The sequence below is a fragment of the Cyprinus carpio genome, chromosome B3, assembly GCF_018340385.1.
Source record: "Cyprinus carpio isolate SPL01 chromosome B3, ASM1834038v1, whole genome shotgun sequence".
In the NCBI taxonomy this organism is placed as follows: domain Eukaryota; kingdom Metazoa; phylum Chordata; class Actinopteri; order Cypriniformes; family Cyprinidae; genus Cyprinus; species Cyprinus carpio.
The window spans coordinates 29,135,344-29,159,599 of record NC_056599.1 but is presented as its reverse complement, the minus strand read 5'-3'; the positions used below and the strand labels follow the sequence as shown (position 1 = coordinate 29,159,599).

Genomic DNA, 24,256 nt, shown 5'->3' with positions numbered 1-24,256 from the left:
ATACACTACTAAAATGTTTGTGGTCAATATTTTTTTTCTTTTCTTTTTTTAAAGAAATTAATACTTTTATTCAGCAAGAATGTGTTAAATGGATAAAAAGTGATAATAAAGACATATTTTTTAGAAAAGATTTCTATTTTGAATAAATGCTGTTCTTTTTAACTTTTTTATTAATCTAAGAATTAAAGAAAAAAGTAAAACGTTCAAAAAAAAAAAAAAAGTAAAAATATTAAGCAGCACAACAGATTCATCACTGATAATAAATTAGCAGATTAGAATGATTTCTGAAGGATAATATGACACTGAAGGCTGTAGTAATGATGCTGAAAATTCAGCTTTGCTCCACGGGAATAAATGATATTTTAAAGTATATTAAAACAGGAAACCAATATTAGAAATTGCAATAATGTTTCACAATATTACTGTTTTTTCTTCTGTATTTTCGATAAAATAAATACATCCTTGATGAGCAGAGACTCCATTAAAAAACAAGGTCAATTATTTATTAGGTTAATAATATAGGCCTAACATAATATAATATCAAAACAAACTGAGGCATTTAAACTGATGGAATAGAATAGAATAGAATAGAATAGAATAGAATAGAATAGAATAGAAACTGAAGCATTTAAACTGAGATCTGTAAGTTAAATATAAAAAAAAAAAAAAAAAAAAACGTGAACGTCAATTCTTCTATAGCTATCTAAACATCCCTATGATGTACAGTTTGCACACTACACCTGTGAGACTGTAAATGTCTCTGAGTTTTGTTACCGTGTCTGTGCCCATCATCCGCTGTTTCCAGCACTCTCTTTAATACATGATGACGTTTTATTTCACATGTCATTGCGTTTGCGTCGGCTCTCGAGTTGAGCTATTTCGTAGGCTACGCAACCATTAAAATATTCGGTTTCAACAGCGACTCATTTGGCGCACATCATTCCCTTTCTATGAAACTGTAAACCGCATTCACCGGTTCTAACTCTTAACGTGATATCAGATCTATAGCGGTTTACCCGAGCATTGCAATTCATTCGCTTTCGCAAATAGCTTTCCCAACTCATTTATGCGTGTGCGCGGCACATTATTTCTTCTGCGCGGCAGCGGTGGAAGAAGTGCGCGGCCGCGCGCGCGCGCAGCTTAGAGGGAACATTGGGCCTATATAATAATAATAATAATAATAATTAAAAAAAAACTAAAAAAAAAAAAACTAAAACCACGTGATGGTGACTAAATTGCTTATTTTTTTCTTTTGTTAACACCAAAGATATCATCATCATTTATTTTTTATTTTTTCCTCCATCCTACCATCATCCGACTGTTTTGGAAGGAAAGAGATGTGGCGAAACAAAAGGAACGGCAAGCTGACATGTAAGATAAATATGTGTATGATATGGAAAGTCAGTGTTCCAGAGATCAGTGTTTGCATTTTGGAACACATTTGCATCGGGTGCGGTGGAAAAACCAACAGGGTTGTCTTTGTCTCACATCATGACATCACACAGTTTGAAAACTGCATTTGAACACTTTGCCTTCCAAGATACTGGATCATCACCTGCTGTGACCCTAACATCTGTGTGTGTCCTGCACAGGGAGCCCGTGCTATCAGGAGGAAGGAGACAGTGACTCCATCTCACTACCCCTAAAAATAATCATCTAATATATCTTTACTTTTTAAGGTTTGTGAAATTTCAGATCAGCCAAGAAAGCCTAAGTTGTGAAATTAGTTTTGCAAGTAAAAAGTTTTTTTTTTTTTAAATAATCATTAAACAAGAAATGAATACATTAATTCAGGAAGTACACTTTAAATTGACCAAACGTGAGATTAAAGACATTTACAATGTTACAAAATAATTATATTTAAAATAAATGCGGTTCTTTTAAACTTTGTGTTAATCAAAGAATCCTGGAAAAAAGTGTCATGGATACTATGCATCCCAACTGTATTCAACATTGATAATAATAAATGCTTCTTGAGCAGCAAATCAGCATATTAAAATGATAATGATGCTGAAAATACAGCTTTGCATCACAGGAATAAATTACATCTCAAAGAGAAGTAAGATAGAAATAGTTATTTGAAATTGTAACAGCATTTCACAACATTACTGTTTTCATGCATTTTTGATCAAATAAATGCAGGCTTTGTGAGCACGAGACTTCTATCAAAAACATCCTACCGCCCCTGAACTTTTGAATGTTAGTGTAGGTTTTTCATTGTAAAGAACTGTTTAAATTTTCCTTTTACTGGCTGTATATTGATGACTCTCCTTCTCTTCAGTTCAGATGTGCTGCTTATTTTTAAAGGCAGACTGTGAACTTAGTTTGGCTTTTCTGTGCTTTTGTGGGTCATGTCGACCCATTCTAGACACTAACACACATTTATTGTCAACGTTTAGCCTGAAACTTCATGTCATCCTCCGCACACGTGTGATTTAAAATGCTTTAACTATCGCCATGTTTCTCAAATACTCTGAAAACTGATTTTAGAGCTTTAATTTGTCACGTTGGATCTTCAGTCTGGTGACTTTCTGACATATAAATGGCCGGCAAAGCAGGACATCCTAGAAGTTTAATCAATACATAGAATGGCAGTTCATTTCGAGCCACTTTAATCACTATTCTCAGAAGAGTTCAGCTCAAGAACACCACAGATCTTCCCCAGTCTATCGTACCAACGTATATTCTGAGAAGCAATTGCTATACAAGCTTAGTTTAACATACACATCCACTACAATTATATTAAAGCTCACTGACATCACATAAAATCAGAAAGGCTGCAGGTCAAATGGCTGTTGTCGGCAAAGTTCACTGGCTTAACCGTTTTACAAATCTAATAGCAGCGCAGATAACTTCCTTTAACCAACCAACCAGATAGCCAGAAGGGCTGTGACAGCACCATATAGATAGTGTGAATCACAGATGCCCTGTATTTCACCCTCAGCAGGAAGTGAGGGGTTCCATGAAGTAAGTATGCAATTATCCAGCCAGGATGAAATAACCTTTCATTATGGCCAGCAGCTGCAGAAGTGCTGCAGTGAACAGGTCTTCATAAGTTCAAGTGCTTCTGAACATGACCGCTTTGTTAAAATGGGATGCCCTCATTGGTGTGACATCATATAGGTGGGCGGGGCAGGCATCAAACAGGAAGTTGACCGTGAAATACATAAACTGAGGAAAATGACATAAACTTTTGCTAGTTTTCATAATGATTGTCCTAAAATTGCCATAGCTACTATAATATACAAACTTGATGGAAACACAAATGTAATGCACTACTTCTACAAAATCAGTAAAGAAATGTGCTAATATCACGTTTCTGTTTTCAGAATTAGGATGTTTTTATTTAGCATAATCTTGGGTGATTGAGACAGGATAATTAAGAACATGATTGACCTTGTAATAGAGAACCATTGTATTTGCTCTGTATGCTTTAAATCAGTGGTTTCCAAGTTTTGGACTTCAAGCCTTCTTTTACCTCAGTTGCATGTGTTGTATTGTGTGATGGATTTATGAACTGAGAATAAAGTTGAACAGAAATAAACATGGACTCTCAATGAGCAGAATACTCCATCTGCCATCAGATGTGCAATCTGGGTTATATGTATATAGCATACGCAGCATACAGTGATATGGAGAGACACAGAGGAGACTGTTGACAAAGGAATTGTTGAATAAAGTCGTTATTTTTGTTTTCTTCGCTTACAAACAGTGTTCCTGTCGCTTCATATATCCCAGATTGCACGTCTGATGGCAGATGGAGTATTCTGATGACGACTTTCATACCTTTTATGGACCTTGACACTGTTATTTATTTGGCAGTCTATGGGACAGTCACAAGCCTCCCGGTTTTCATCCAAAATATCTTAAATTGTGTTCCGAAGACGAACAAAGCTATATATTAATATCCATATTTCCCCAGAGATATATTAATATCCATTTTAAAGGCTGTGATTTTTGTTTCGAAGCACAACAATGGTCTCATTTAAAATTATTCTAGGCAGCCTGGATTGTTTATTGATTGTTATTTTATACTTTTCAAGCAGAGCATTTCACAAACAAGGTTTTAAACTATAAAAAACTCAAAATACTGTTGAGAGTGAAGACAAAAAAAGTATTGTGGCACTTTGTGGTTGTCAAATATTAGTATATCATGTTCTTTAAGATAATTCCAGATTCAATATAACTGGCAGAACTTGTAGCATAATTTTGTTTTACACAAAAAATTACAGTATTACAGTGACGCACTTGAAATTTAAAAAGATGGTTCACCCAAAAATGAAAATTTGCTGAACATTTGCTCGCTTTTTCCATCCAAGATGTAGATGAGTTTGTTTCTTAATCAGAACAGATTTGGAGAAATGTATCATTACATCACTTGCTCACCAATGGATCCTCTGCAGTGAATGGGTGCCGTCAGAATGAGAGTCCAAACAGCTGATAAAAACATCACAATAATCTACACAACTCTAGTCCATCAATTAATATTAAGTGAAACAATAAGCAGTAAGTAACAAATTCATCAATACAGCATTTTAACTTCAAACCATTTTAAACCAAAATAAGAGTTTATATTCCATAACACCAGTGAAAAAGTCCATCCCCTGTTGTCTTCACATCAGAATCCATTTTTAATTGTTATGTGCAGTTTATGCTTATAACAGTGCTTGTTCTGTGCAAATTTCTTTCCTGATTCAGATGAGACAATTTATAAAAGTCAATATTAAGCAATATTATGAATAAAGCAATCATATTTTTAGCCAGAAGCAGCAGTTGAAAATATTAAAAATGTCTTGATGGATTTGTTTCTTACAAACATGCAGCTTTTTTGCTTGTTTGGACTGACGGCATCCATTCACTTCAGGAGGATCCATTGGTGAGCAAGTGATATAATGATACAAATTTCTGATGAAGAAACAAAATCATCTGAGTATATTTTCAGCTAATTTTGTTTTTGGGTTAACTATTCCTTTATATGAATATGGCGAATCCTAAAAAAAAATTATGTCATACGTCATCCTCCCGGAGCTGCTTTCATGTACAACAGTAAGCATAAGCTATATTAAAGTGATCTTTACATTTTGAATATGGATATTTTTCATAAATTCGCTATAGAAGCCCTTTTTTCACCTCCCGGAGCCGCGTGAGACACTCATTAAACATCTATAAAGATCAAAGACAATTATTAAAAAACCCCAACAAGATTATTCATAAAACACCCGCTGAGTGCCATTAAACAGCTTGAAAGATCAAAGACAATTTTTAATATAACTCCGACTGGATTCGTCTGAAAGAAGAAAGTCATATACACATAGGATGACTGGAGGGTGAGTAATTTATGGGCTTATTTTCATTTTTGGGTGAACTAACCCTTTAATATGATGTAAACCATATGAGTGTCAGTATTATTTGTGTGTAAAAAAAAAAAAACACTGTCATTTTCTGTATATCAGCATCCAGTAAACATTCAGAAAATGTTAAGTTTGCAAGCATGTTTAGAGCAACAGTAAGTGCTGTAGCACTTACTGTTTCTCTCCTAAACCTACACTGGCATAAAAACTGACCATAGAGGGAAAATGCAGTATATGATATGAAGCTAGAAAAAACACATTCACACAAAATAAGGTATCTGACACAACACGTTTTCTTTTATAATTTTCTTTTTATTTATTCAAAAGAAACAAAGAAAAAGGCAAAAAAAAAAAAGGTTAAGAAAAAGGCGAGATTTAAATAGGAGCAACTGTGTGCAGGTGTGTTCTGGAGGAGAAAGAGGACATGATTTCTCACTGCGGGTCTGACCAAGCCCAATGCTCAGGCTAAAGCTGCAAGCCCAAGACACTGTCACAAACCAGAGAAAAAGGCACTAATCCAGAGAGAAGGGGGTCAAATAATACACATGGAGGAAACAAAACACATAAGAACTAAAACACACAACACTGAAAAGACAAAAGAGGTAAGAGAAACCAAAAAAACAAACAGAACGCATCACATTAGTCGATGTGACAACTCAAATATAACAAAACTCTCTGGTTTCTAACTTCTTACTGGCTTAGCTGGCATACGCCAGTTTTTCTACACCAAATCTCATGATTTTAAATCGTTTAGTTACATGAACAGCTTTTCAACATGGACGCCGTGAACAGACGCGTCTCTGAAATCATGCAACTGTGGGTTCAGCTCTCCAATCTGACGTCCCTCGTGAGGTGAGTGATATCGGCTACATTCACATCCCAAGACAAATAAAAAGTGGCTGCAATAAATACATTGGCTTAAAATGGTGGCTAGCCGACTGGTTTTTCACATTAGATCAACTCCTGCACGATCGGAAGCTCCTCGGCGATGAATCGCTATCGCCAAGGAGCTGCTCCCCTACTGGTTCTAAAACAAGTAAGAATGATGTCAAATGGAATACATGATGCGTAAAATAATACGGTGTTACATCTGAGATGCTCAGAAAATTAGCACGTCTCAGCGCTACTCAGTTTCACCTGCCCTCCACAAAAAATTAACATAATTTACAATTGGAAAAAAAAATAAAAGTGTGTTGAAAAGGTAGAACAGACAAGACACATACAAATATATAATATATATATTCTTAAAAAAATGGATTCTCTCTATAAGTGATTTTTTTTTCCACAGCCCAGATGTACAATGCGTTTGCAAGTTCTTACTCTTACATTTTTATATATATTTTTTTTCCTTTTTAAAAACAGCTTCAGGATTTACTATTATAAAGAGATTTAAACATGCAGCCAAAACAAAAAGAACAAAAAAAACAACAAAAAAACAAAATTCTATTCGCAGACTAGAAAAGAAGCCAGAAGCAGCAGGATGAATCTACAGACAGAATCATTGTTGTTTTAATTTATGTGTGTTTTACTATGCTAGGATTCAGCCTTTCCTTCGCCCTAACAGCTCAGTCTGGACTGCAAGCGTTCATGAAGACATCACGGTTCTCAGGAATAATAGTTTCGCCCGGGCACCATGGCAGAGGTGGAAACATCCAGCCTCTCCGCTACGTTTTTTTTTTTTTTTTTTTTTCCCTCTCCTTGTTTTCGGTCATGATTTCCATTCCTCTGTGCCGCTTTAAATTTCACAGGACTTTACAGGTGTTGACGGGGATATGTAGGGTAGTCTGATTGTATGTGAATGTGAGGGGCCGTTAATTACAATTTATTCACTAATCGCTTGGTTTATTTTCCTTTACATGTTCCGATTGACAGGCGTGACGTAGTTGCGTGGGAACATGCCCGTCTGGCTGTGACAGGCGCCCTTCCACCAGTTGGGGTCAGAGTTGTCCAGGACCTGAATGAAGTCTCCGCGTCTGAAGCCAAGCTCGCCGTCCTCCTGAGGGTCGAAGTCGAACAGGGCCTGCACGTATGTTGGATGCTGCAGATGCACAATAGACACGTGTAAATAACACCATGGTTTAGGACATACACTACTGTACAAAGTCTCTTATGCTCACCAAGACTGCATTTATTTGATTAAAAATACAGAAAAAAATAGTAATATTGCAAAATATTATTACAATTTAAAATAACGGTTTTCTATTGTAATATATTTTAAAATGTAATTTATTCCTGTGATGCAAAGCTGAATTCTCAGCATAAGTCTTCAGTGTCACATGATCCTTCAGAAATCATTCTAATATGCAGATTTGCTGCTCAAGAAACATTTCTTATTATTATCAGTGTACAATTATAACATAAAACAATTATGCTGCTTAATACTGTTGAAAACCGCAATATATTACATACATAATACATAATATATATATATATATATATATATAAAGCTATTCATTCTTTGACGAGCAGAAAAGCACTTATCACTTATATGTCTTCTTTGCTGTCACTTTTGATCAATTTATGCATCCTAGCTAAATAAAAGGATTGATTTCTTAAAAAAAAAAAAAAATCTTATTGATGGCAAACATTTGAATGGTTATATAAGTGAACCTATGGAACATAAAAAACAAATATCACCAACACCAAAAAACCACCAAAAACATTGAGAAGGATGTTGGATTAATTTCCACAAATCAGTTCTGGATTGTTCTAAACAAATGAAGAAAAAAAAAAAAAAAAAAAAAAAAGGAGACCGTGACTGAACAGTTTATTCATTTGATCACTTCAAAATGTTGACAGAATCTCCTGTTTGGCATTTCACAAGCTTTCAATTTTTTTTAAATAATAAAAAAATATTAAATGTACTATTTATAAATTGATAAATACAAATCAAAATTCTTAAATATTTTCTACGGCTCCATTTAGTGTGTACAGCATGCCCTTTTTCCTAGTGCTTCTGTAAACAACTATTCTAGTGCAGGCTATTCCAGAGAAACATTCAAATGAATCTTTAATCAAAACATAGTAACTTGCTCTTCCTGTGAATAAACTTTCCTTTTCTGCGGATGACCCTTAGGCCAAATATTCTGTTTCACTAGGAAGTGTCACATTACAGAAGTCAGGGCTCCAGACAAAAAAATAAAAAAATAAAAATAAACAAACAATTTAAGGAGCAATTTGCTCCTATAAAAAACAAAATTAGGCGCCTCTATATATATATTAGGTGCCACAGAATAAACAGGTTTTATTTATTTAACACTTCAACATTTCAGTCATACTGTCATGTGTTTATGTCTCCCCTCCTCTTACAGCATCAGCATTTGAATCCATCTTGTAGATGTCCTGGGAACTAAGCTTCACTTAAAGTGGCCACTGAATGTCTTTTCCAAACTGAGAATTATATGCAGTCACAAAGAACTGTTTATTACCAATTATATGCCAATATCATGGACCATAACTCATCAGTCAGTACTTTGGGCTCCTCCTCAATGCGTCTTTTAAATGTTGTCAGATGCACACATCCATTCTGTTTTTCTTCATTAGTAACATGCAATCTTACAGGAGGTGTTGAATTTCATCTTTTGCTCCTTGCATCGTTTCTTATGTAGACAACAGGTAAAGTAAAAAATATGAATGTGCAATATAGCGCATATATTTAGCAAAAAACTAGTTATTTTTCTAGCTGACTGATGAGCTTATAGACACCGAATGGTTATTCTGAAGTAGATGTATTGTCACATAGCATTGTTTACAAGCATTACGCGTTTTCCGCAGTTTGAAATGCTGAATGAGCGATTATATGAAACATTTCAGTAAGTTGTGCAGTAGGCTATCTTGTATTATACCTTTTGATGTTTATTTCGTACTATAGTAGTGCAGAGGAAGATCTGATGGGTTCACGTGCCGCTTGAACTGAGGCGATAAAGCTATCGCGCCTGCCGCATTAAGGAGCGCCGAAATCGTATTTATTGTTTGAATTTCTTTAAAAAATTTGTTTCGAAGTTCAGGTATTAAAGCACAAAGCTTACTGCGATTATTGGACGGTAATTACGCTACAAATATTTTGCAGTTCGCGCGTTAACGCAACACAGCATATAGATATAAACATCTTTATAACAAGAAGCCATATTAGTATCGATTGTAAACGAAAATTGTTAACACTCCACACAGCTGACAGCTTTACCTGTTGTGGTTTGTTCAAGTGCATGAAATAGACTGCTTTTCTGCACTTTTACGTCACACGTCTCCGTCATTTTCGATCTCTCTCATGCCGCCACAACTGGAGCTGCTTTTAGCAGGTGTGCATCACCGCTGGCGTTCGGCAGAGGTGAGGACTTTTTGAAAAGCTTTTTTCCACTAAAACTTTGATGCGCATCGACATAACAAAAGATTTGATTGCAAAACAAGCAGGGAAAAAGGCATTACATGCAAATTTTTAAATCATAACATGTCAATTTGTATTGTCGCCAGTGGCGATCTCAGCAAAAATATCACTCGCAAATTGCGACCGTTTTAGGCGCCGTCTGGAGCCCTGAAGTAAACGTGTAGCTAATGGTGATTCACATACACTTTAAGGATTACAAAGGTAAAAACCAGCATACAGACCTGAGGCACCTGCTCGATGTCTCGTAGAAAGATCTGTTGGTTTCGGGAAACGGAAGTGGTGCGGTGATAGTCCACCAGCTCGTTGAGAGAGTTAAACTTCACGACCCACAGGAAGTACTTTCCAGCCCCGTCACGCAGCACTTTGAAGTGCTGTACATCATTGCCAAACTTCAACAACAACAAAAAAAGACCTGAATAAAAGCACAACACTTACATGTGTTATATATGTGTAATCTGCCTGACAACTTCAAGCTTTATTTAATACTAAAGAGACATGATGAACTCCTCCTGTGCCAGGATTCATAAATAAACGTTGCAGACGGGGTGTCTGGTTACATAAGTGAACAGAGCACATATAAACACATGTATGCAAACACAGGCGAGACGGACAGGGAATAAAATGTGTGATTGCCCTGATGACTATCAGAGAACTGATTGAGATGAGAACAGATGTGATTCACACGAGAGCAGGATGACATTCAAGCTACCTGTCTTTGTATCTACATTACTGTACAGAAGTCTGGGGTTAGTAAGCGTTCAAGTTTTTGTTCACCACGGCTGTATTTATTTGGTCAAAAATACAGTAAATACTGTAATCTTGTGAAATATTATCATTTAAAATAAATGTTGTCCATTTGAATATATGTTAAAATGTAATTTATTCCTGTGATGCAAAGCTGAATTTTCAGCATCATTACTCCAGTCTTCAGAGTCACATGATCCTTCAGAAATCACTCTAATATGCTGATTTGCTGCTCAAGAAACATTTCTTATTAGTATCAGTGTTGATAAACAGTAGTGCTGCTTTAAAGAATTAGATTTTTTTTTTTTCAGGAGTTTGATGAATAATGTGTGTGTGTATATGTGTGGGGAGAGAGAGAGAGAGAGAAAGCGAGAGAGATAGAGAGACAGAGAACAAAAATGGTTTAAATTTTTGATGTTTTAAGTGGTTGTTCATTGGTGTAGAACCTGAAGCACTCTCTTTGTGAAAGTAAACGCTTCTAGCCTCATGAGCTGGATCTAGGGAAGGTGAGGACTCTGACTTGATGAAGCCTGCCGTGCACACTGCAGTTATTCTGGGAATAAGGAGAGGTGGATTTAATGTGTGTCAACATACTTGACAGACAGGGAGAAGTCTCCAGGCGCGCTCTCGCTCTCTCTAATGAGGAAGGCTCCGTCATGCCTCTGTTTGTTTAGGATCTCCTCCGCTCTGGCCCTGGGGATTCTCCCGAAGAACCACCTGTGAACACACGCCGACATAAACATTACCATTATATAAGACACGATATTATATAAGTGATACTGAGGACAGAGATCAGATAGTCATCAGCTGAAGATGATTTTCACTGATTTACATAGAAGTGTGGATGAACAGAAAGAGGAAACATCTTTTGCAAAGCACTGGGGCTGAGAGTAGCAGCTTAGGAAAATGAGATGCCAGTTTTCTGTCTGATGGAAAGCCAAGAGAGCAATTAACCCTGGCAAAGATGAGCACAGACAATCAACTTCATTACAGCTTCTCCGTGAACAAAAACATGCAAAAATGTGAAAAAAAGAAAGCTGGTTACAAGCTAACCATCCAACAATATATGTGCTTACTGAATGAAATTAAAATTTGAAGTCAAATTCACTAAGGCTGGCTGTGTTTGTGGATGTGTGCAGGGTGAGGGGAACTGGGTTAAGCACATCTGACAACCGAAGGCCTTTATTTACTGGAGAGAAGAGAAACTGCTGACAAATCCAAAGTTCAATAACACTGTGCTATAATAAAAAATATACACAGACACAACACTGCTCACACACACATAAGAATATGCACACACTCACATAAAATCATATATTAAAAAATAGCTTCATTTTATTAAACTAGATTTAAATGTAAGAATAGTTTATAAATGATTAACAGATAGAAATTACAGACCAAAATAAAAAATTAGAATTAAAATAACAAATATAAATAACAAATATAAATTGGTGCATTTCATTTAAACAAGATTTAAATGTCAGAATAGTTTTGCAAATGACTAACAGTTTACAAATTCTGCTTGTTTCATTAATGAGATTCAATTTCATATTTACTATCACAAAGTCTTGATATAAAAAAGTGCATTATAAATGATAAACTAAAACATGCATAAAAAACCTAATTGTTGTATTTGAATTAAACACGATTTAAAATGTAAAAATAGTTTTACAAAAATAATTTACGGTTTTGCTTGTTTCATTAATGAGATCTGATGTCATAATTACTGCTCATTCATAAAGTCACCCCCCCCCCAATTAATTCCAGTGGATTAAAAATAATAAACTAAAATATAAAAATGATATACAGTACCGACCAAAAGTTTGGAAACATTACTATTTTTAATGTTTTTGAAAGAAGTCTCTTCTGCTCATCAAGCCTGCATTTATTTGATCAAAAATACAGAAAAAACAGTAATATTGTGAAATATTATTACAACTAAAAATAATAGTTTTCTATTTGAATATACTTTAAAAAAAAATAATTTATTCCTGTGATGCAAAGCTGAATTTTCAGCATCATTCCAGCCTTCCAGTGTCACATTAACATCCAGTCATCACATGATCATTTAGAAATCATGGTCTAATATTCTGATTTATTATGAGTGTGGAAACAGTTCTGCTGTCTAATTATATTGAGGAATAAAAGGTTTAAAAGAACTGCATTTATTCAAAAAAAAAAAAAAAAAAAAATCTAATAATATATTATCTAATAATAATATTTTCTTTACTATCACTTTTTATCATCAATTTAAACACATCCTTGCTGAATAAAAGTAATTTTATTAAAAAAAAAAAAAAAAATAATAATTAGTGACCCCAATTTACGACCAGTAGTAATTTACAAAAATATTTATATTTTTAAAAACATAGCTTCTTTTTTTTTTTTTTACTTTTTATTCATCAAAGTATCCTAAAAAAGTATCACATGTTCTGAAAAAATATTTACAGCAGCATAACTGTTTCCAACTTTGATAATGAATCATTAGAATGATTTTCTAAAGGATCATGTGATAATTGATTAAAAATTCAGCTTTTCATCACAGAAATAAATGATCATTTAAAGTATAACAAATTTAAAAACACATTATTTTAAATTGTAATAATATATCACAATATTACATTTTTCTGTATTTTTGATCAAATAAATGCAGGCTTGAGTGACAGAAGAAAACTTCAAAAAACATTAAAAATAGTAATGTTTCCAAACTTTTTTCTGTACTGTATTTTGCTGTAAATTGCTGTACTTTAATTAAAAAAGATTTAAATATAAGAATAATTTCTGCATTGTTTTATTGATGAGATCCAGTGTCATAATTACAGTACTGCTCATTGAATGTGGAATATGATATAATATAATAACCTGAAAAAAAAAAATACAATTACCCTTAAAAAGTCACACTGTGTACAGACTATTATTCAATCCCTCATTTTCATTCAAATCAAATTAAATATGTAATGGACATCTAGTTGAATCAAAGATCAAGCTAATTCTTTTACTCTATACTGATATTCTAACACAGTTCTGCTCCCAGAGGGTCTGTTACGTAAAGCCAGGAATAAAACCACAGACTGTCTCCTAATCTCTCCTGTCTGCTTTGATGTGGACAGCACAAGCCACAGACACACACAAACACAAAGAGCATGTGACCAGGAAGTGGCATTAAAGCACTCGAGGGCAAATTCCACTCGCCGCATCCCGCTCGACAACCGTCTCTCTCCGCCCAAACACGTCGACACCAACAACACCTCCCCTCATAATAAGACCCCACCACAAAAAACCCCACCATTCTTTACCACATGATAAAAAGCCGCTCTGTTTTCTGGGATGTCAAAACACAGTGAGTCCAAAAACGCTGACAACAATTAGTTCCAGTGACGCAAATGATCAATATTCAGTTATCTGTTAAAGAGAGGAACTATTTCACACCACAGGAAAAACATATTAACGCTCCTTTATTTAAAACATTACTTATTACTGTTAATATCAAACTAAATTAAAACAATGGAATGTGGCCTTCAAATATTTCCATCTGCAAGATTATTCGATTAAAAGTAAAATAAATGAAGGTTGGCTATGGCTTGGGCCCGCAAGAAATCACCCAGCACGCCTTGATTTTTACCTTGACACACTTTGATTTTAGGAAAAGGGATTTTGAATGGTGGATCATGTTCTCAAGCCTCATTGTGTGTCATTACATGGGTTTCAATTCTCTCTCAGGCAAATATCATCCATCCATCCATCCATCCATCCATTCATTCGTCCTTCCGCCTTTGCTACTGCACAAAGGACAATAATGAAACTCACTTGCATGGAGACCAATGGGGAACAAACCAAGCTGCCTGGTATCAAAAGAGCAACAAAGCGTTCCCACGAAAATCATCAAGTCAACTGACAGAAAATAAGAGATTCTGCAAAATGCAGATTAGGGATTAGGAAAAGACCTGAGGATCTGTGATCTGAGAGCAGAAGTAATAAGTGTTCAGATTAGAGCTCACACAACAGCCTCAAGGCTGACACAGTGTAAAGTACACTTGATGTGCTGTGAAAGCCAATAAATTATCAACCATATACAATGCCATTCAAAAGTTTGGGATCAGTAAGATTTTTTAATGGTTTTTTTTATGCTTATCAAGGCATTACTTATCAAATCAAAAATAAATAAATCAAATATACAGAAAAATCATTTTTGAAATAAAAATATCCAAATAAAAAAATCCAAAAAACAAATTTAATAAACACTTTTCTCTCACTTCCAGTATCTGTCATACACAGAAGCCTGTAGTGAATTCATGCATTTTCATGTGAAAAATATCCATATTTCAAACGTAATCAACACTTTTCTCTCACTTCTGGTATCTGTCATACGTGCAAGCCGTTCCATGAATTCACTACAGGATGCCTTTATTCACCCCCCAGAGCCGTGTGAGATGTGTTTTATTATGAATGCGCACGCTTTATTTGACGTGTTTTGGACTGTTCAACAGAAACACCCACCCACCACAATGATGAAGCTTAGAAGAGCCAGGACAATTTTTTATATAACTCAGATTGGATTTGTCTGAAAGAAGAAAGTCATATACACCTAGGATGCCTTGAGGGTGAGTAAATAACAGGCAAATTTTTATTTTTTGGTGCACTAACCCTTTAAATGGATCAAAAGTGATAATAAAGACTTACGATATAAGAGAATATTTCTATTTTGAATAAATGCTGTTCTTTTTAACTGTTTATTCATCAAAGAATCACAGAAAAAAGTATCACAGGTTCCAAAAAAAATTAAGCAGCAAAACTGTTTCCAACACTGATTATAAATCATCATGTTAGAATGATTTCTGAAGGTTCATGTGATACTGAAGACTGGAGAAATGACTAATAAAAATTCTGCGCTGCATGAAATAAATATTTTAAAGTATATTAAAATAGGAAATCAATTTTAAAAATTGCAATATTTAACAATAAAACTTTTTTTTCTGTATTTTTGATCAAATAAATACAGCCTTGATGAGCATAAGAGACTCCATTAAAAACATTAAACATTTTACTGATCCCAAACTTTTGTGGACACACACACACACACTTCAAATGTTTGGACACTGTAAGATTTTTTTAATTGATTAATTAATTAATTAATTATTTTATTCAGCAAAGATGCATTAATCTGTGAGGTCACCATGAAGACAATTTAATGGTTCAAAAGATTTTAATTTCAAATACATGCTGTTCTTTAGAACTTTCTTTTCTTTAAAGAATCTTGAAAAAAAGAACTTGTTTCCACAAAAATATTAAGCAGCACAACTATTTTCAACATTTATAATAATAAATGTTTCTTGAGCAGCAAAACAATATATTAGAATGATTTCTGAAGGATCATGTGACACTAAAGAATGAAGTAATGATGCTGAAAATTCAGATTTGCATCACAAGAATAAATTACATTTTAAAATATATTACAATAGAAACAGTTATTTGAAAATCTAATAATATTTCACAATATTTCTGTTAGTTTATTATATTTCTTATCAAATAATTGCAGCCTTGGTGAGCATAAGTGTCCCAATACATTTAGGCAATAGTGTAATACTTGTAAATACCTGCAGCTGCTGCAAAAATAACTAATTTAAAAATATATAAATTAGATATAATTCATTCGAAATACTTCTGTTTAATATGCAAAAGAAACCTATCATATCTCTTGCTCTGGCTACTGTGTATAGACCACCAGGGCTGTATACAGATTTCCTAAAAGAATTTGCAGATTTCCTCTCAGACCTGTTGTTTACCATTGATGATGTTTAGGACTTGTGTTTACTGACCTAATAAACTCTTTTGGAGTCAAGAAAAACTTCACCGGGCCCACTCATCGTTTAAATCATACGCTAGATTAAATGATATCACATGGAATCGATCTTACTGATATAGATATCATACTTCAAAGTGATGATGTTACTGACCATTTCCTTGTATCATGCATTCTGCGTATTACTGATACTAACTATATGGCCCACCATTAACAACCACTGTTCCAGCCACCAAAGACAAATTCACAAATAACCTGCCTGATTTATCTCAACTGCTCTCTGTACCCATAAATACACATGAACTAGATGAAATGACTGCAGCTATTACTAAAATGACTAGCAACATGTGGGCACTATATCTCTCAATACATTAGAAGCTAGGCTTTAAGATGGTTTAGATCCTACCTTTCTGATCCGATTACAAAACTATATAGGTATTCGAGGGCAGGCTTTAAGATGGTTTAGATCCTACCTTTCTGATCGATACCACTTTGTTTATTTAAATGGGGAGTCATCTCATTAATCACCGGTAAAATATGGAGTGCCACAAGGATCTGTTCTAGGTCCTCTGCTATTTTCAATACACATGTTGCCCCTTGGTAATATTATTAGAAAAATACGGGAATAGTTTCCACTGTTATGCTGATGATACTCAACTATATATCTCAATGAGACCAGATGAAACTTCTAAATTATCTAAGCTAACAGAGTGTGTTAAAATTCGGATAAGACAGAGATATTACTTATTGGACCAAAAAACAGTACACAGAATTTCTTGTATTACAATTTGCAACTAGACGGATGTACTGTTACTTCCTCTACAGTCACAAATCTGGGTGTTATATTAGATAGCAACTTATCTTTTGAAAACCATATTTCCCATGTTACAAAAACAGCATTCTTCCATCTTAGAAACCTTGCCAAGCTCCGAAACATGTTACCTGTTTCTGATGCAGGAAAGCTACTTCATGCATCCATGACCTCTAGACTGGACTATTGTAATGCACTTCAAGGTGGTTGTCCGTCATCTTCAATAAACAAGCTACAGGTAGTCCAAAATGCAGCAGCTAGAGTCCTTACCAGGTCAAGAAAATATGATCATATTACCCCAATTTTACAGTCTCTGCACTGGCTACCTATTAAGTTCCATATCAGTTCCAAATATTATTACTTACTTATAAGGCCCTTAATGGCTTAGCTCCTGCGTACCTAACTAGTCTTCTACCACGCTACAACCCATCACGCTCCCTAAGGTCACAAAAACGCTGGACTTTTGGTAGTACCTAGGATAGCAAAGTCCACTAAAGGAGGGTAGAGCTTTTTTGCATTTGGCTCCCAAACTCTGGAATAGCCTTCCTGATAATGTTTGGGGTTCAGACACACTTTCTCTGTTTAAATCTAGATTAAAGACATCTCTTTGGCCAGGCATTCAAATAATGCATCTCATAATCTTGGACTGAAGTTATATCTGATCAAATGCACATTATTATTTTTTAGCTTGGGTTAAACAAATAAATTTTACTTGGTTGGAACAGCAGCTACGCTAATTATGTCTCCATTTGTTTCTCTGATTGACATCTTGTGGTAACTAGAATTTACACAAGCTTCAGTCTGGATCCAGAACACCTGAGAAGAGATGATGCCAACCCCTTAGAGGACCTCAGATGATGCCAACCCTGAAATAACATACAGAACTACCAAATTTTGCTATATAAGTTTGAATGCATCATATAATAATTGCTGTTAATAGTGTTCATTGTCTGTTTGATTACGTCTTTAATTTATTTTTCTGTACATTTCTGCCATAAGTAGATAAACTGACAGTAACTGCTGATAAGCTACTACTAAATATTGTAGAAACATAATTTTCTGCAAATAAACTTGAATTGAATTGAAAACTTTGGAATATCCATTTGTCAAGGCTGTTGGTGTATTTTGAAACGGACACTAGGGCAGAATGGTTCAGATTCACTGGTCTATGTTATTTTGAGATATTCTGATGAAGATGTACATTTTGAATGATGTAATAAACTAACACCATCTCTGCACTTTGGCTTTCATTTTGCTTCTGATGCCAGTTTGAATTCTTGAGCAACACTTGAGAGACCCTCACTCCCTTGTTTTATAACAGCTGTACACAGCTCTGTTCAAAGATTTCCAAACATGACTATAGTAAAGCTCCTCATTAATACTGACAGATTCGTAAAACTCGTCTGCAACGATGGGACACACAGAGCAGAGGAGTTTCTCCCAGATTAGGGAAGTGAAGTCATGTCAGAGAAGGGTTAGATTAAGTTTATTCATTTCTCTGTAAGCCCGAAAGAGCTGTACACCAAGGAAATGACTCAGTTACTTAAACAGAAAATTCAGAAGAAAAATGATTCTGAATAAAAACAACTGAGCAATATTTCTCAAGGTGGAAGAAGAGGACCTGTGTCACTTTAAACACTTCACCTTTAAAGCTGTGAATGATCTCATGGTGCTTTGAAAGAGGTGTAAACGGATGTCAGGTTGTGGTGGCTAATGTATATTAGTATACTTACGGATGTGCCTTCATCTCGATGTAGTTTTTAGGAATGAAACCGTCTTTGCCATTTAATTCTGCCTTATACCAGTTCTGATCGCACTCTTCATTTAATACCTGTGAATAGAAGAGAAGACGATTAATATTGATTAAACATGATTCGTTAGCCTGCTGTAATTGTACATTATTTCATTACACTATAATTTGCATATGGCATAATTCAGGATCCTGCTGATCCAAGCACATGAGTTATTTTAGCCAAGACCGCTATCAAGAAAGCTAGACATCACAGCAGCATCGGAGAGTTCAAACTTTGTGAAAGTGTCATGCAAGAGTAATCATGCTAAGGCCCAGCACTAACACCTGCATTCTGGTCAGTTATCTTATTTTATCATCACAGCACGTGTGAAGATGGAAAAAAAGTGTGTGGTGAGGTGACTGAATTTGATTGGTTGCTAAATGTGTATGTGGACCGAGGTTTTTTCAGTTTAGGCTTCAGACAACCACCAATCTGATTAAAAGGTACAAAGTATTACATACTCAATTTCACAAAGTGCATCTTTTTCCAGTTTTGCAGCTCTTAATTTAAACAACAAAAAGTGAAATTTCATCGTTTTTGTTAATGTCTATAAACAATGCTGTTGGAAAATATTAATTCTGAGAGAATCGTTCACCAAGAGCAATGAGCAAGTCCTCCAAATGGAAAAATTTTCATAAAATAGTGCTCTTAAATCTCTGAAATCAAATACTTTTATCTGTAGATGTTAAGTTATCTGTAGATGAAAGCAAAAGTATATAAAAACCAAAAAAAAAAAAAAAAAAAAAAAAAAAAAGGAAGAATAAAAAACCAATATGGCATATAAATATCCTATATGGATAGACATGGGAAAAAATGGATTAATAGTAATAATAATAATAATGCTAAACATGAACATTTATTGTTTTAGTTGTTTGGTTTAATAATTTCCTGCAAAAAAACAACAAAGAAAAACAAACAAACAATGAGACCTCTAAATGTGGAGACTACTCAAAAAAAATAGTGCTCGTAAAGGGTTAAATCTTTGCTGTAACCCAACATTATCCTTTTAATTTAGCTGGAGATGAAAGAAAATATCTAAAAACACAAATACTGGCTGATAGATATCTAATATGAAAATATACTGATTTAATAATTATTAATATATTTACATAAAATTAAGTGATATTAAATCAGTATAAAATATTATGATCTTTACATTAAACTATAACATTAGCTGATAATTGATAACATATTGTGCATCCCGAAGTATCACATTGCGTTGAGACTCTCACAACAGATCCGCTTTCAATTCAATTTGTTCCCAAAGGAGAGCATGGTGCCTGTATTCATATTCTCTGCATCGGCCAACATCCTTTTCAACAGCAGTCAAATGTGAGAGGGAAGGTGGGGACCAAATTTCTGCCAGAGAACAGACTCAAAACTGTGGTTTGGAGGAAACAGAGCGTGCAACATCCTTCCGCTGCAAATATTGATGGGTAGACAACCAAAGGAAGAGGACAGAAAGAGAAATTCTGACGACAAGGGTCGAACCATTGACCAAAAATGGGTTGGGAACCATTAAAACGTGGGGATATCCACTAAATACCCAAGCTGATGTCCATTTCCACTATATATGGCAACACATGATCACAGAAAACCCTGGCAGTGGTTTCCATATTTGTTTTTAGCATATGGTTAGCACCTTTGCGGTTCACTTTTACTTTGTATTTTGCTTGTGAAGAATATATGAGAAATACAGCCATCCAACTAGTCTAACAGTCCCAATGCAGGACAAATTATACCTGCTGCGAGTCGTTCAGAAATATGACAGTCTTCATACACGCAAACACTGTCGGATCATTTTAAATCAAGATGTAAAATAAAAGTCATTTTGGGCTAAAGCAATCTTTATCCTAGCATTTAAAACATCATACTCCTTACAGTTTTTGCAAACAACGATTGTCTTTTTTTGACTCACACATACAATTTGTCGTGTTCATAACTGGAATTAAGTGGGTGCACAGGCAGAAGACGAGAAGACGACGACGTGTTGGGCGGTTTACAGGACGCTTTCAGTGCAGCAACAAAGCCACAAAGAGAAATACAGAGAGAATTGATTGTGTAGTCCTCTCCCTGGTGCATACTTAAAACATAAGATCGCTAACAGCTCTCAGCTAAACCCAAAAGACAACCATGAGATTGACACCATCCACTCAGCGGCTTCAATCTGGAGTGAAAGCTACAGATGGCCATCTTTTATTTATTTCGAGAGAGAAGTGCCTGTATCAAGCTTGGATCTGATCAACCACATGTACAGCAAACATATTTCTCATGCGTGCAGGTTTATCTGCACTAAGGGCCACATGGTTGAGTGACTTTCACAAAGCCGGTCAAAAAGTTATCAAAAACCATAATAAAAACACCAAAAAAACACAAAAAACTTATAACACAAAAAAAAAAAAATAATAATCATCAACAACACACCACAATAAATAAAAAATAAATACTACATACACTGCCCTTCAAAAGTTTGGGATCAGTAAATTTTTTTTATGCTTTTTAAATGGAGTCTCTTATGCTTATCAAGGCTGTATTTATTTGATCAAAAATACAGAATATTATTGCAATTTCTAATATTGGTTTCATATTTTAATATACTTTAAAATTTATTTTTTCCTGTGATTTTAAAGCTCAATTTATCACCACCATTACTCCAGTCTTCATTGCACATGATCCTTCAGAAATCATTCTAGTATACTGATTTATTATCAATGGTGAATATGTTGTGCTGCTTAATATTTGGAACCCGTGATACTTTCATTTGATTCTTCGATGAATAATAATAATAATAAAAATGTTAAAAAGAACAGCATTTATTCAAAATAGAAATCCTTTGTAACAATCCAAGTCTTACTGTCACTTTTTATACATTTAACACATTCTTGCTGAATAAAAGTATTAAATTCTTTAAAAAAAAAAAGCAAGAAAAAAATTACTGACCCCAAACTTTTTAATATTAGTGCATATGAAGAGTTTATTTGCAAAAACAGATAACTCTGTATTTTAAAATATTCCAAATTCATGTTTTTTTATTGTTTTTTTTAACTTATAATTTTTTTTAAGTTATTTTTACTTTAATCAAAATAACCCAGCTGCAGTTTGATTGAGATTGGAATGCACAATGAAAAAAACTGATTTCTGAAAATGGTTAAAAAACGAAATCATCCGTTTTTGCAAATGAACTCTTCATATTGTAACACAACATTTCCATTTTGAATAAACACTGTTCTTTTTTAACCTTTTATTTATCAAAGAATCCTTAAAAAAAAAAAAAAAAAAAAATCACAGTTCTCAAAAATATTAAGCAGCACAAATGTTTCCAACACCGATTATAAATCAGCATGTCTGAATGATTTCTGAAGGATCATGACACTGAAGACTGGAGTAATGATGCTGAAAATTCAGCTTTGCTTCACGGGAATAAATTACATTATATAGTATATTAATATAGAAAACTGTTTTTTTAAATTGCAATAATATTTCACAAAATTACATTTTTTTTACATTACATTACATTTTATTTTTGATCAAAGAGAAACTTCTATTTAAAGAAGCTTCTTTTAAAAAACAAAAATTGTACTGATCCCAAATGTCCATAAACAAAAAAAACTTAAACCACAAAAAAAAGGGTGAAAATCCAATCACAAGCCACAAATCTTTGACATTCTTTTTTTTTTAAAATGGCACGCATATAAAATCATTTAGATTGAAAACTCCATCTAACAAATAAAAATGATATATTTACAGGAAAGACTCGTGAGGAAATGAGACGCGACATCAGACGTGTCTGTCTTTACCCTTAGACAACTGCCAGTCTGAAAATAAGGGCACTGAAATTCACAAGATCAAGAAAGACTGTGGAAAGGTCTCTAGGGCCTAATGGTTGTCGTGCAATATTGCAAAGCTTCATTTTACGTAATAACAGATTGTGTTCACACAGGTAAAATACACTGGTCTTAAGTTTCTGGACCAGTTAGAAATGGAACAAGATGGAAGATCATGAGCGAACAAGATCAAGCCAACAAGCTTCAGGGAAGTGGCCTCATTCTCTCGTCTGAGAGGGAAAGATCGTAGAGAGGAAATGAAAGTAACCAAAAAAGTGCATCACAGGAACTACACAAGTGTTGCCTAACTGCCATTATTAGCTTCAAGCAGCTTCAACATTTCTACATAATATTTTACACACACCACATACAGATGGCAATTTTCACAGTCATTGCTATGCAAAAGTATAGAATTTCACTGACAATTAGAGCCCGACCGATATATCGCTTTGCCAATATGAGTCTGTCGCCGATATATTGGTATCAGCGAATATGCGCCGATATGATTTTTTTTTTATACATAGCGCAGATAAAATGCTTGAAATGGTGTAATTAATTAGTTTGTCCAGCAGAGCACGCTCCGTTGTTTGCTATTGGAGACCTAGATGAAACGCTTTAAAAGGTGCTGTATGTAGGATTGACCCGAGTGGTTGAACTAGGTATTGCAGTCCAAATTCAAAATATTGGAGAGGGTTTTTTCACCCGGCCCCTCCTCTTCAGACTTGACGCACACGCAAGTTGCCAGATTGACAACAAACAGGAACGAGCGCACTTGACGAATGAAATGAAATACGCCGTGTTTTCCGCCAACTGGCAACCCGGGGTGCCGAAATACAATTGGATAAACTGGCAGTGGGCGGGTTTTACAAACCAAAAAAAACCCGACATTCCGGCCCGGAACGCACATTTTCAAAGGAGAATAACTGACTGTAGCATGGTTTTTCAGATAAACAAGTATGTTAACTTAGCATTTTTCTTAAATATCTGCAAACATATTATGGTATTTTTATGCTTTAGAGGAGTCAAAATCTTACATACAGCACCTTTAAAGCTTAAGGCTATGGAAAACCACTGAAATTTATATCAGCCTTTTTTTTTTTTACCCCCTAATATCGGTATATCGGCCCCAAAAAACCCAATCGCTCCGGCTCTACTGACAAAACTGCAAATATCAGCACACAATATTGGATACGGTGTGATTTCTATGGGAAATACAAAAGCAAGCAGTTTATCCCCTAAAAAAGACATTTAACAAAACGGAAATGCTTTTACAAAAAAAAAATCTGGCACCTAACAAACATAAACAAACACCACACATAAAGCAAAACCACTACACTACATTGCGACTGATCAAAATTAGATGGAGCCAGTTATAATTAATCAGAGGAGATGTCAAGCATCAGTTGAGTCATATCTTGAGTTGATAAACACCACTTTTCAAAATTCTGATGCGATGCAAAGCCACTCCAGCTAATTTACTTTGTCTTGATTGCCAGTAATTATTTTACTAACAAATATCTGAACTGATTGACACATCAAGATCTGTCCA

General features: G+C 34.6%; 1 protein-coding gene across 3 annotated transcripts in view; it reads right to left on the bottom strand.

Moving 5' to 3' along the window:
* Positions 1-5,642: 5,642 nt before the first annotated feature.
* The window catches only part of LOC109049422 (growth factor receptor-bound protein 2), a 41,550-nt gene continuing 22,936 nt past the window's right edge, over positions 5,643-24,256 (bottom strand). For all 3 annotated transcript variants that reach the window (XM_042720628.1, XM_042720630.1, XM_042720629.1), the window contains 4 exons: positions 18,824-18,921; positions 11,074-11,196; positions 9,957-10,125; positions 5,643-7,389 (listed from right to left, as the gene is read on the bottom strand). In XM_042720628.1, the coding sequence (XP_042576562.1) occupies positions 7,204-7,389; positions 9,957-10,125; positions 11,074-11,196; positions 18,824-18,921 (576 nt within the window). In that variant the 3' untranslated portion in view covers positions 5,643-7,203. The remainder of the gene's footprint in view (positions 7,390-9,956; positions 10,126-11,073; positions 11,197-18,823; positions 18,922-24,256) is intronic.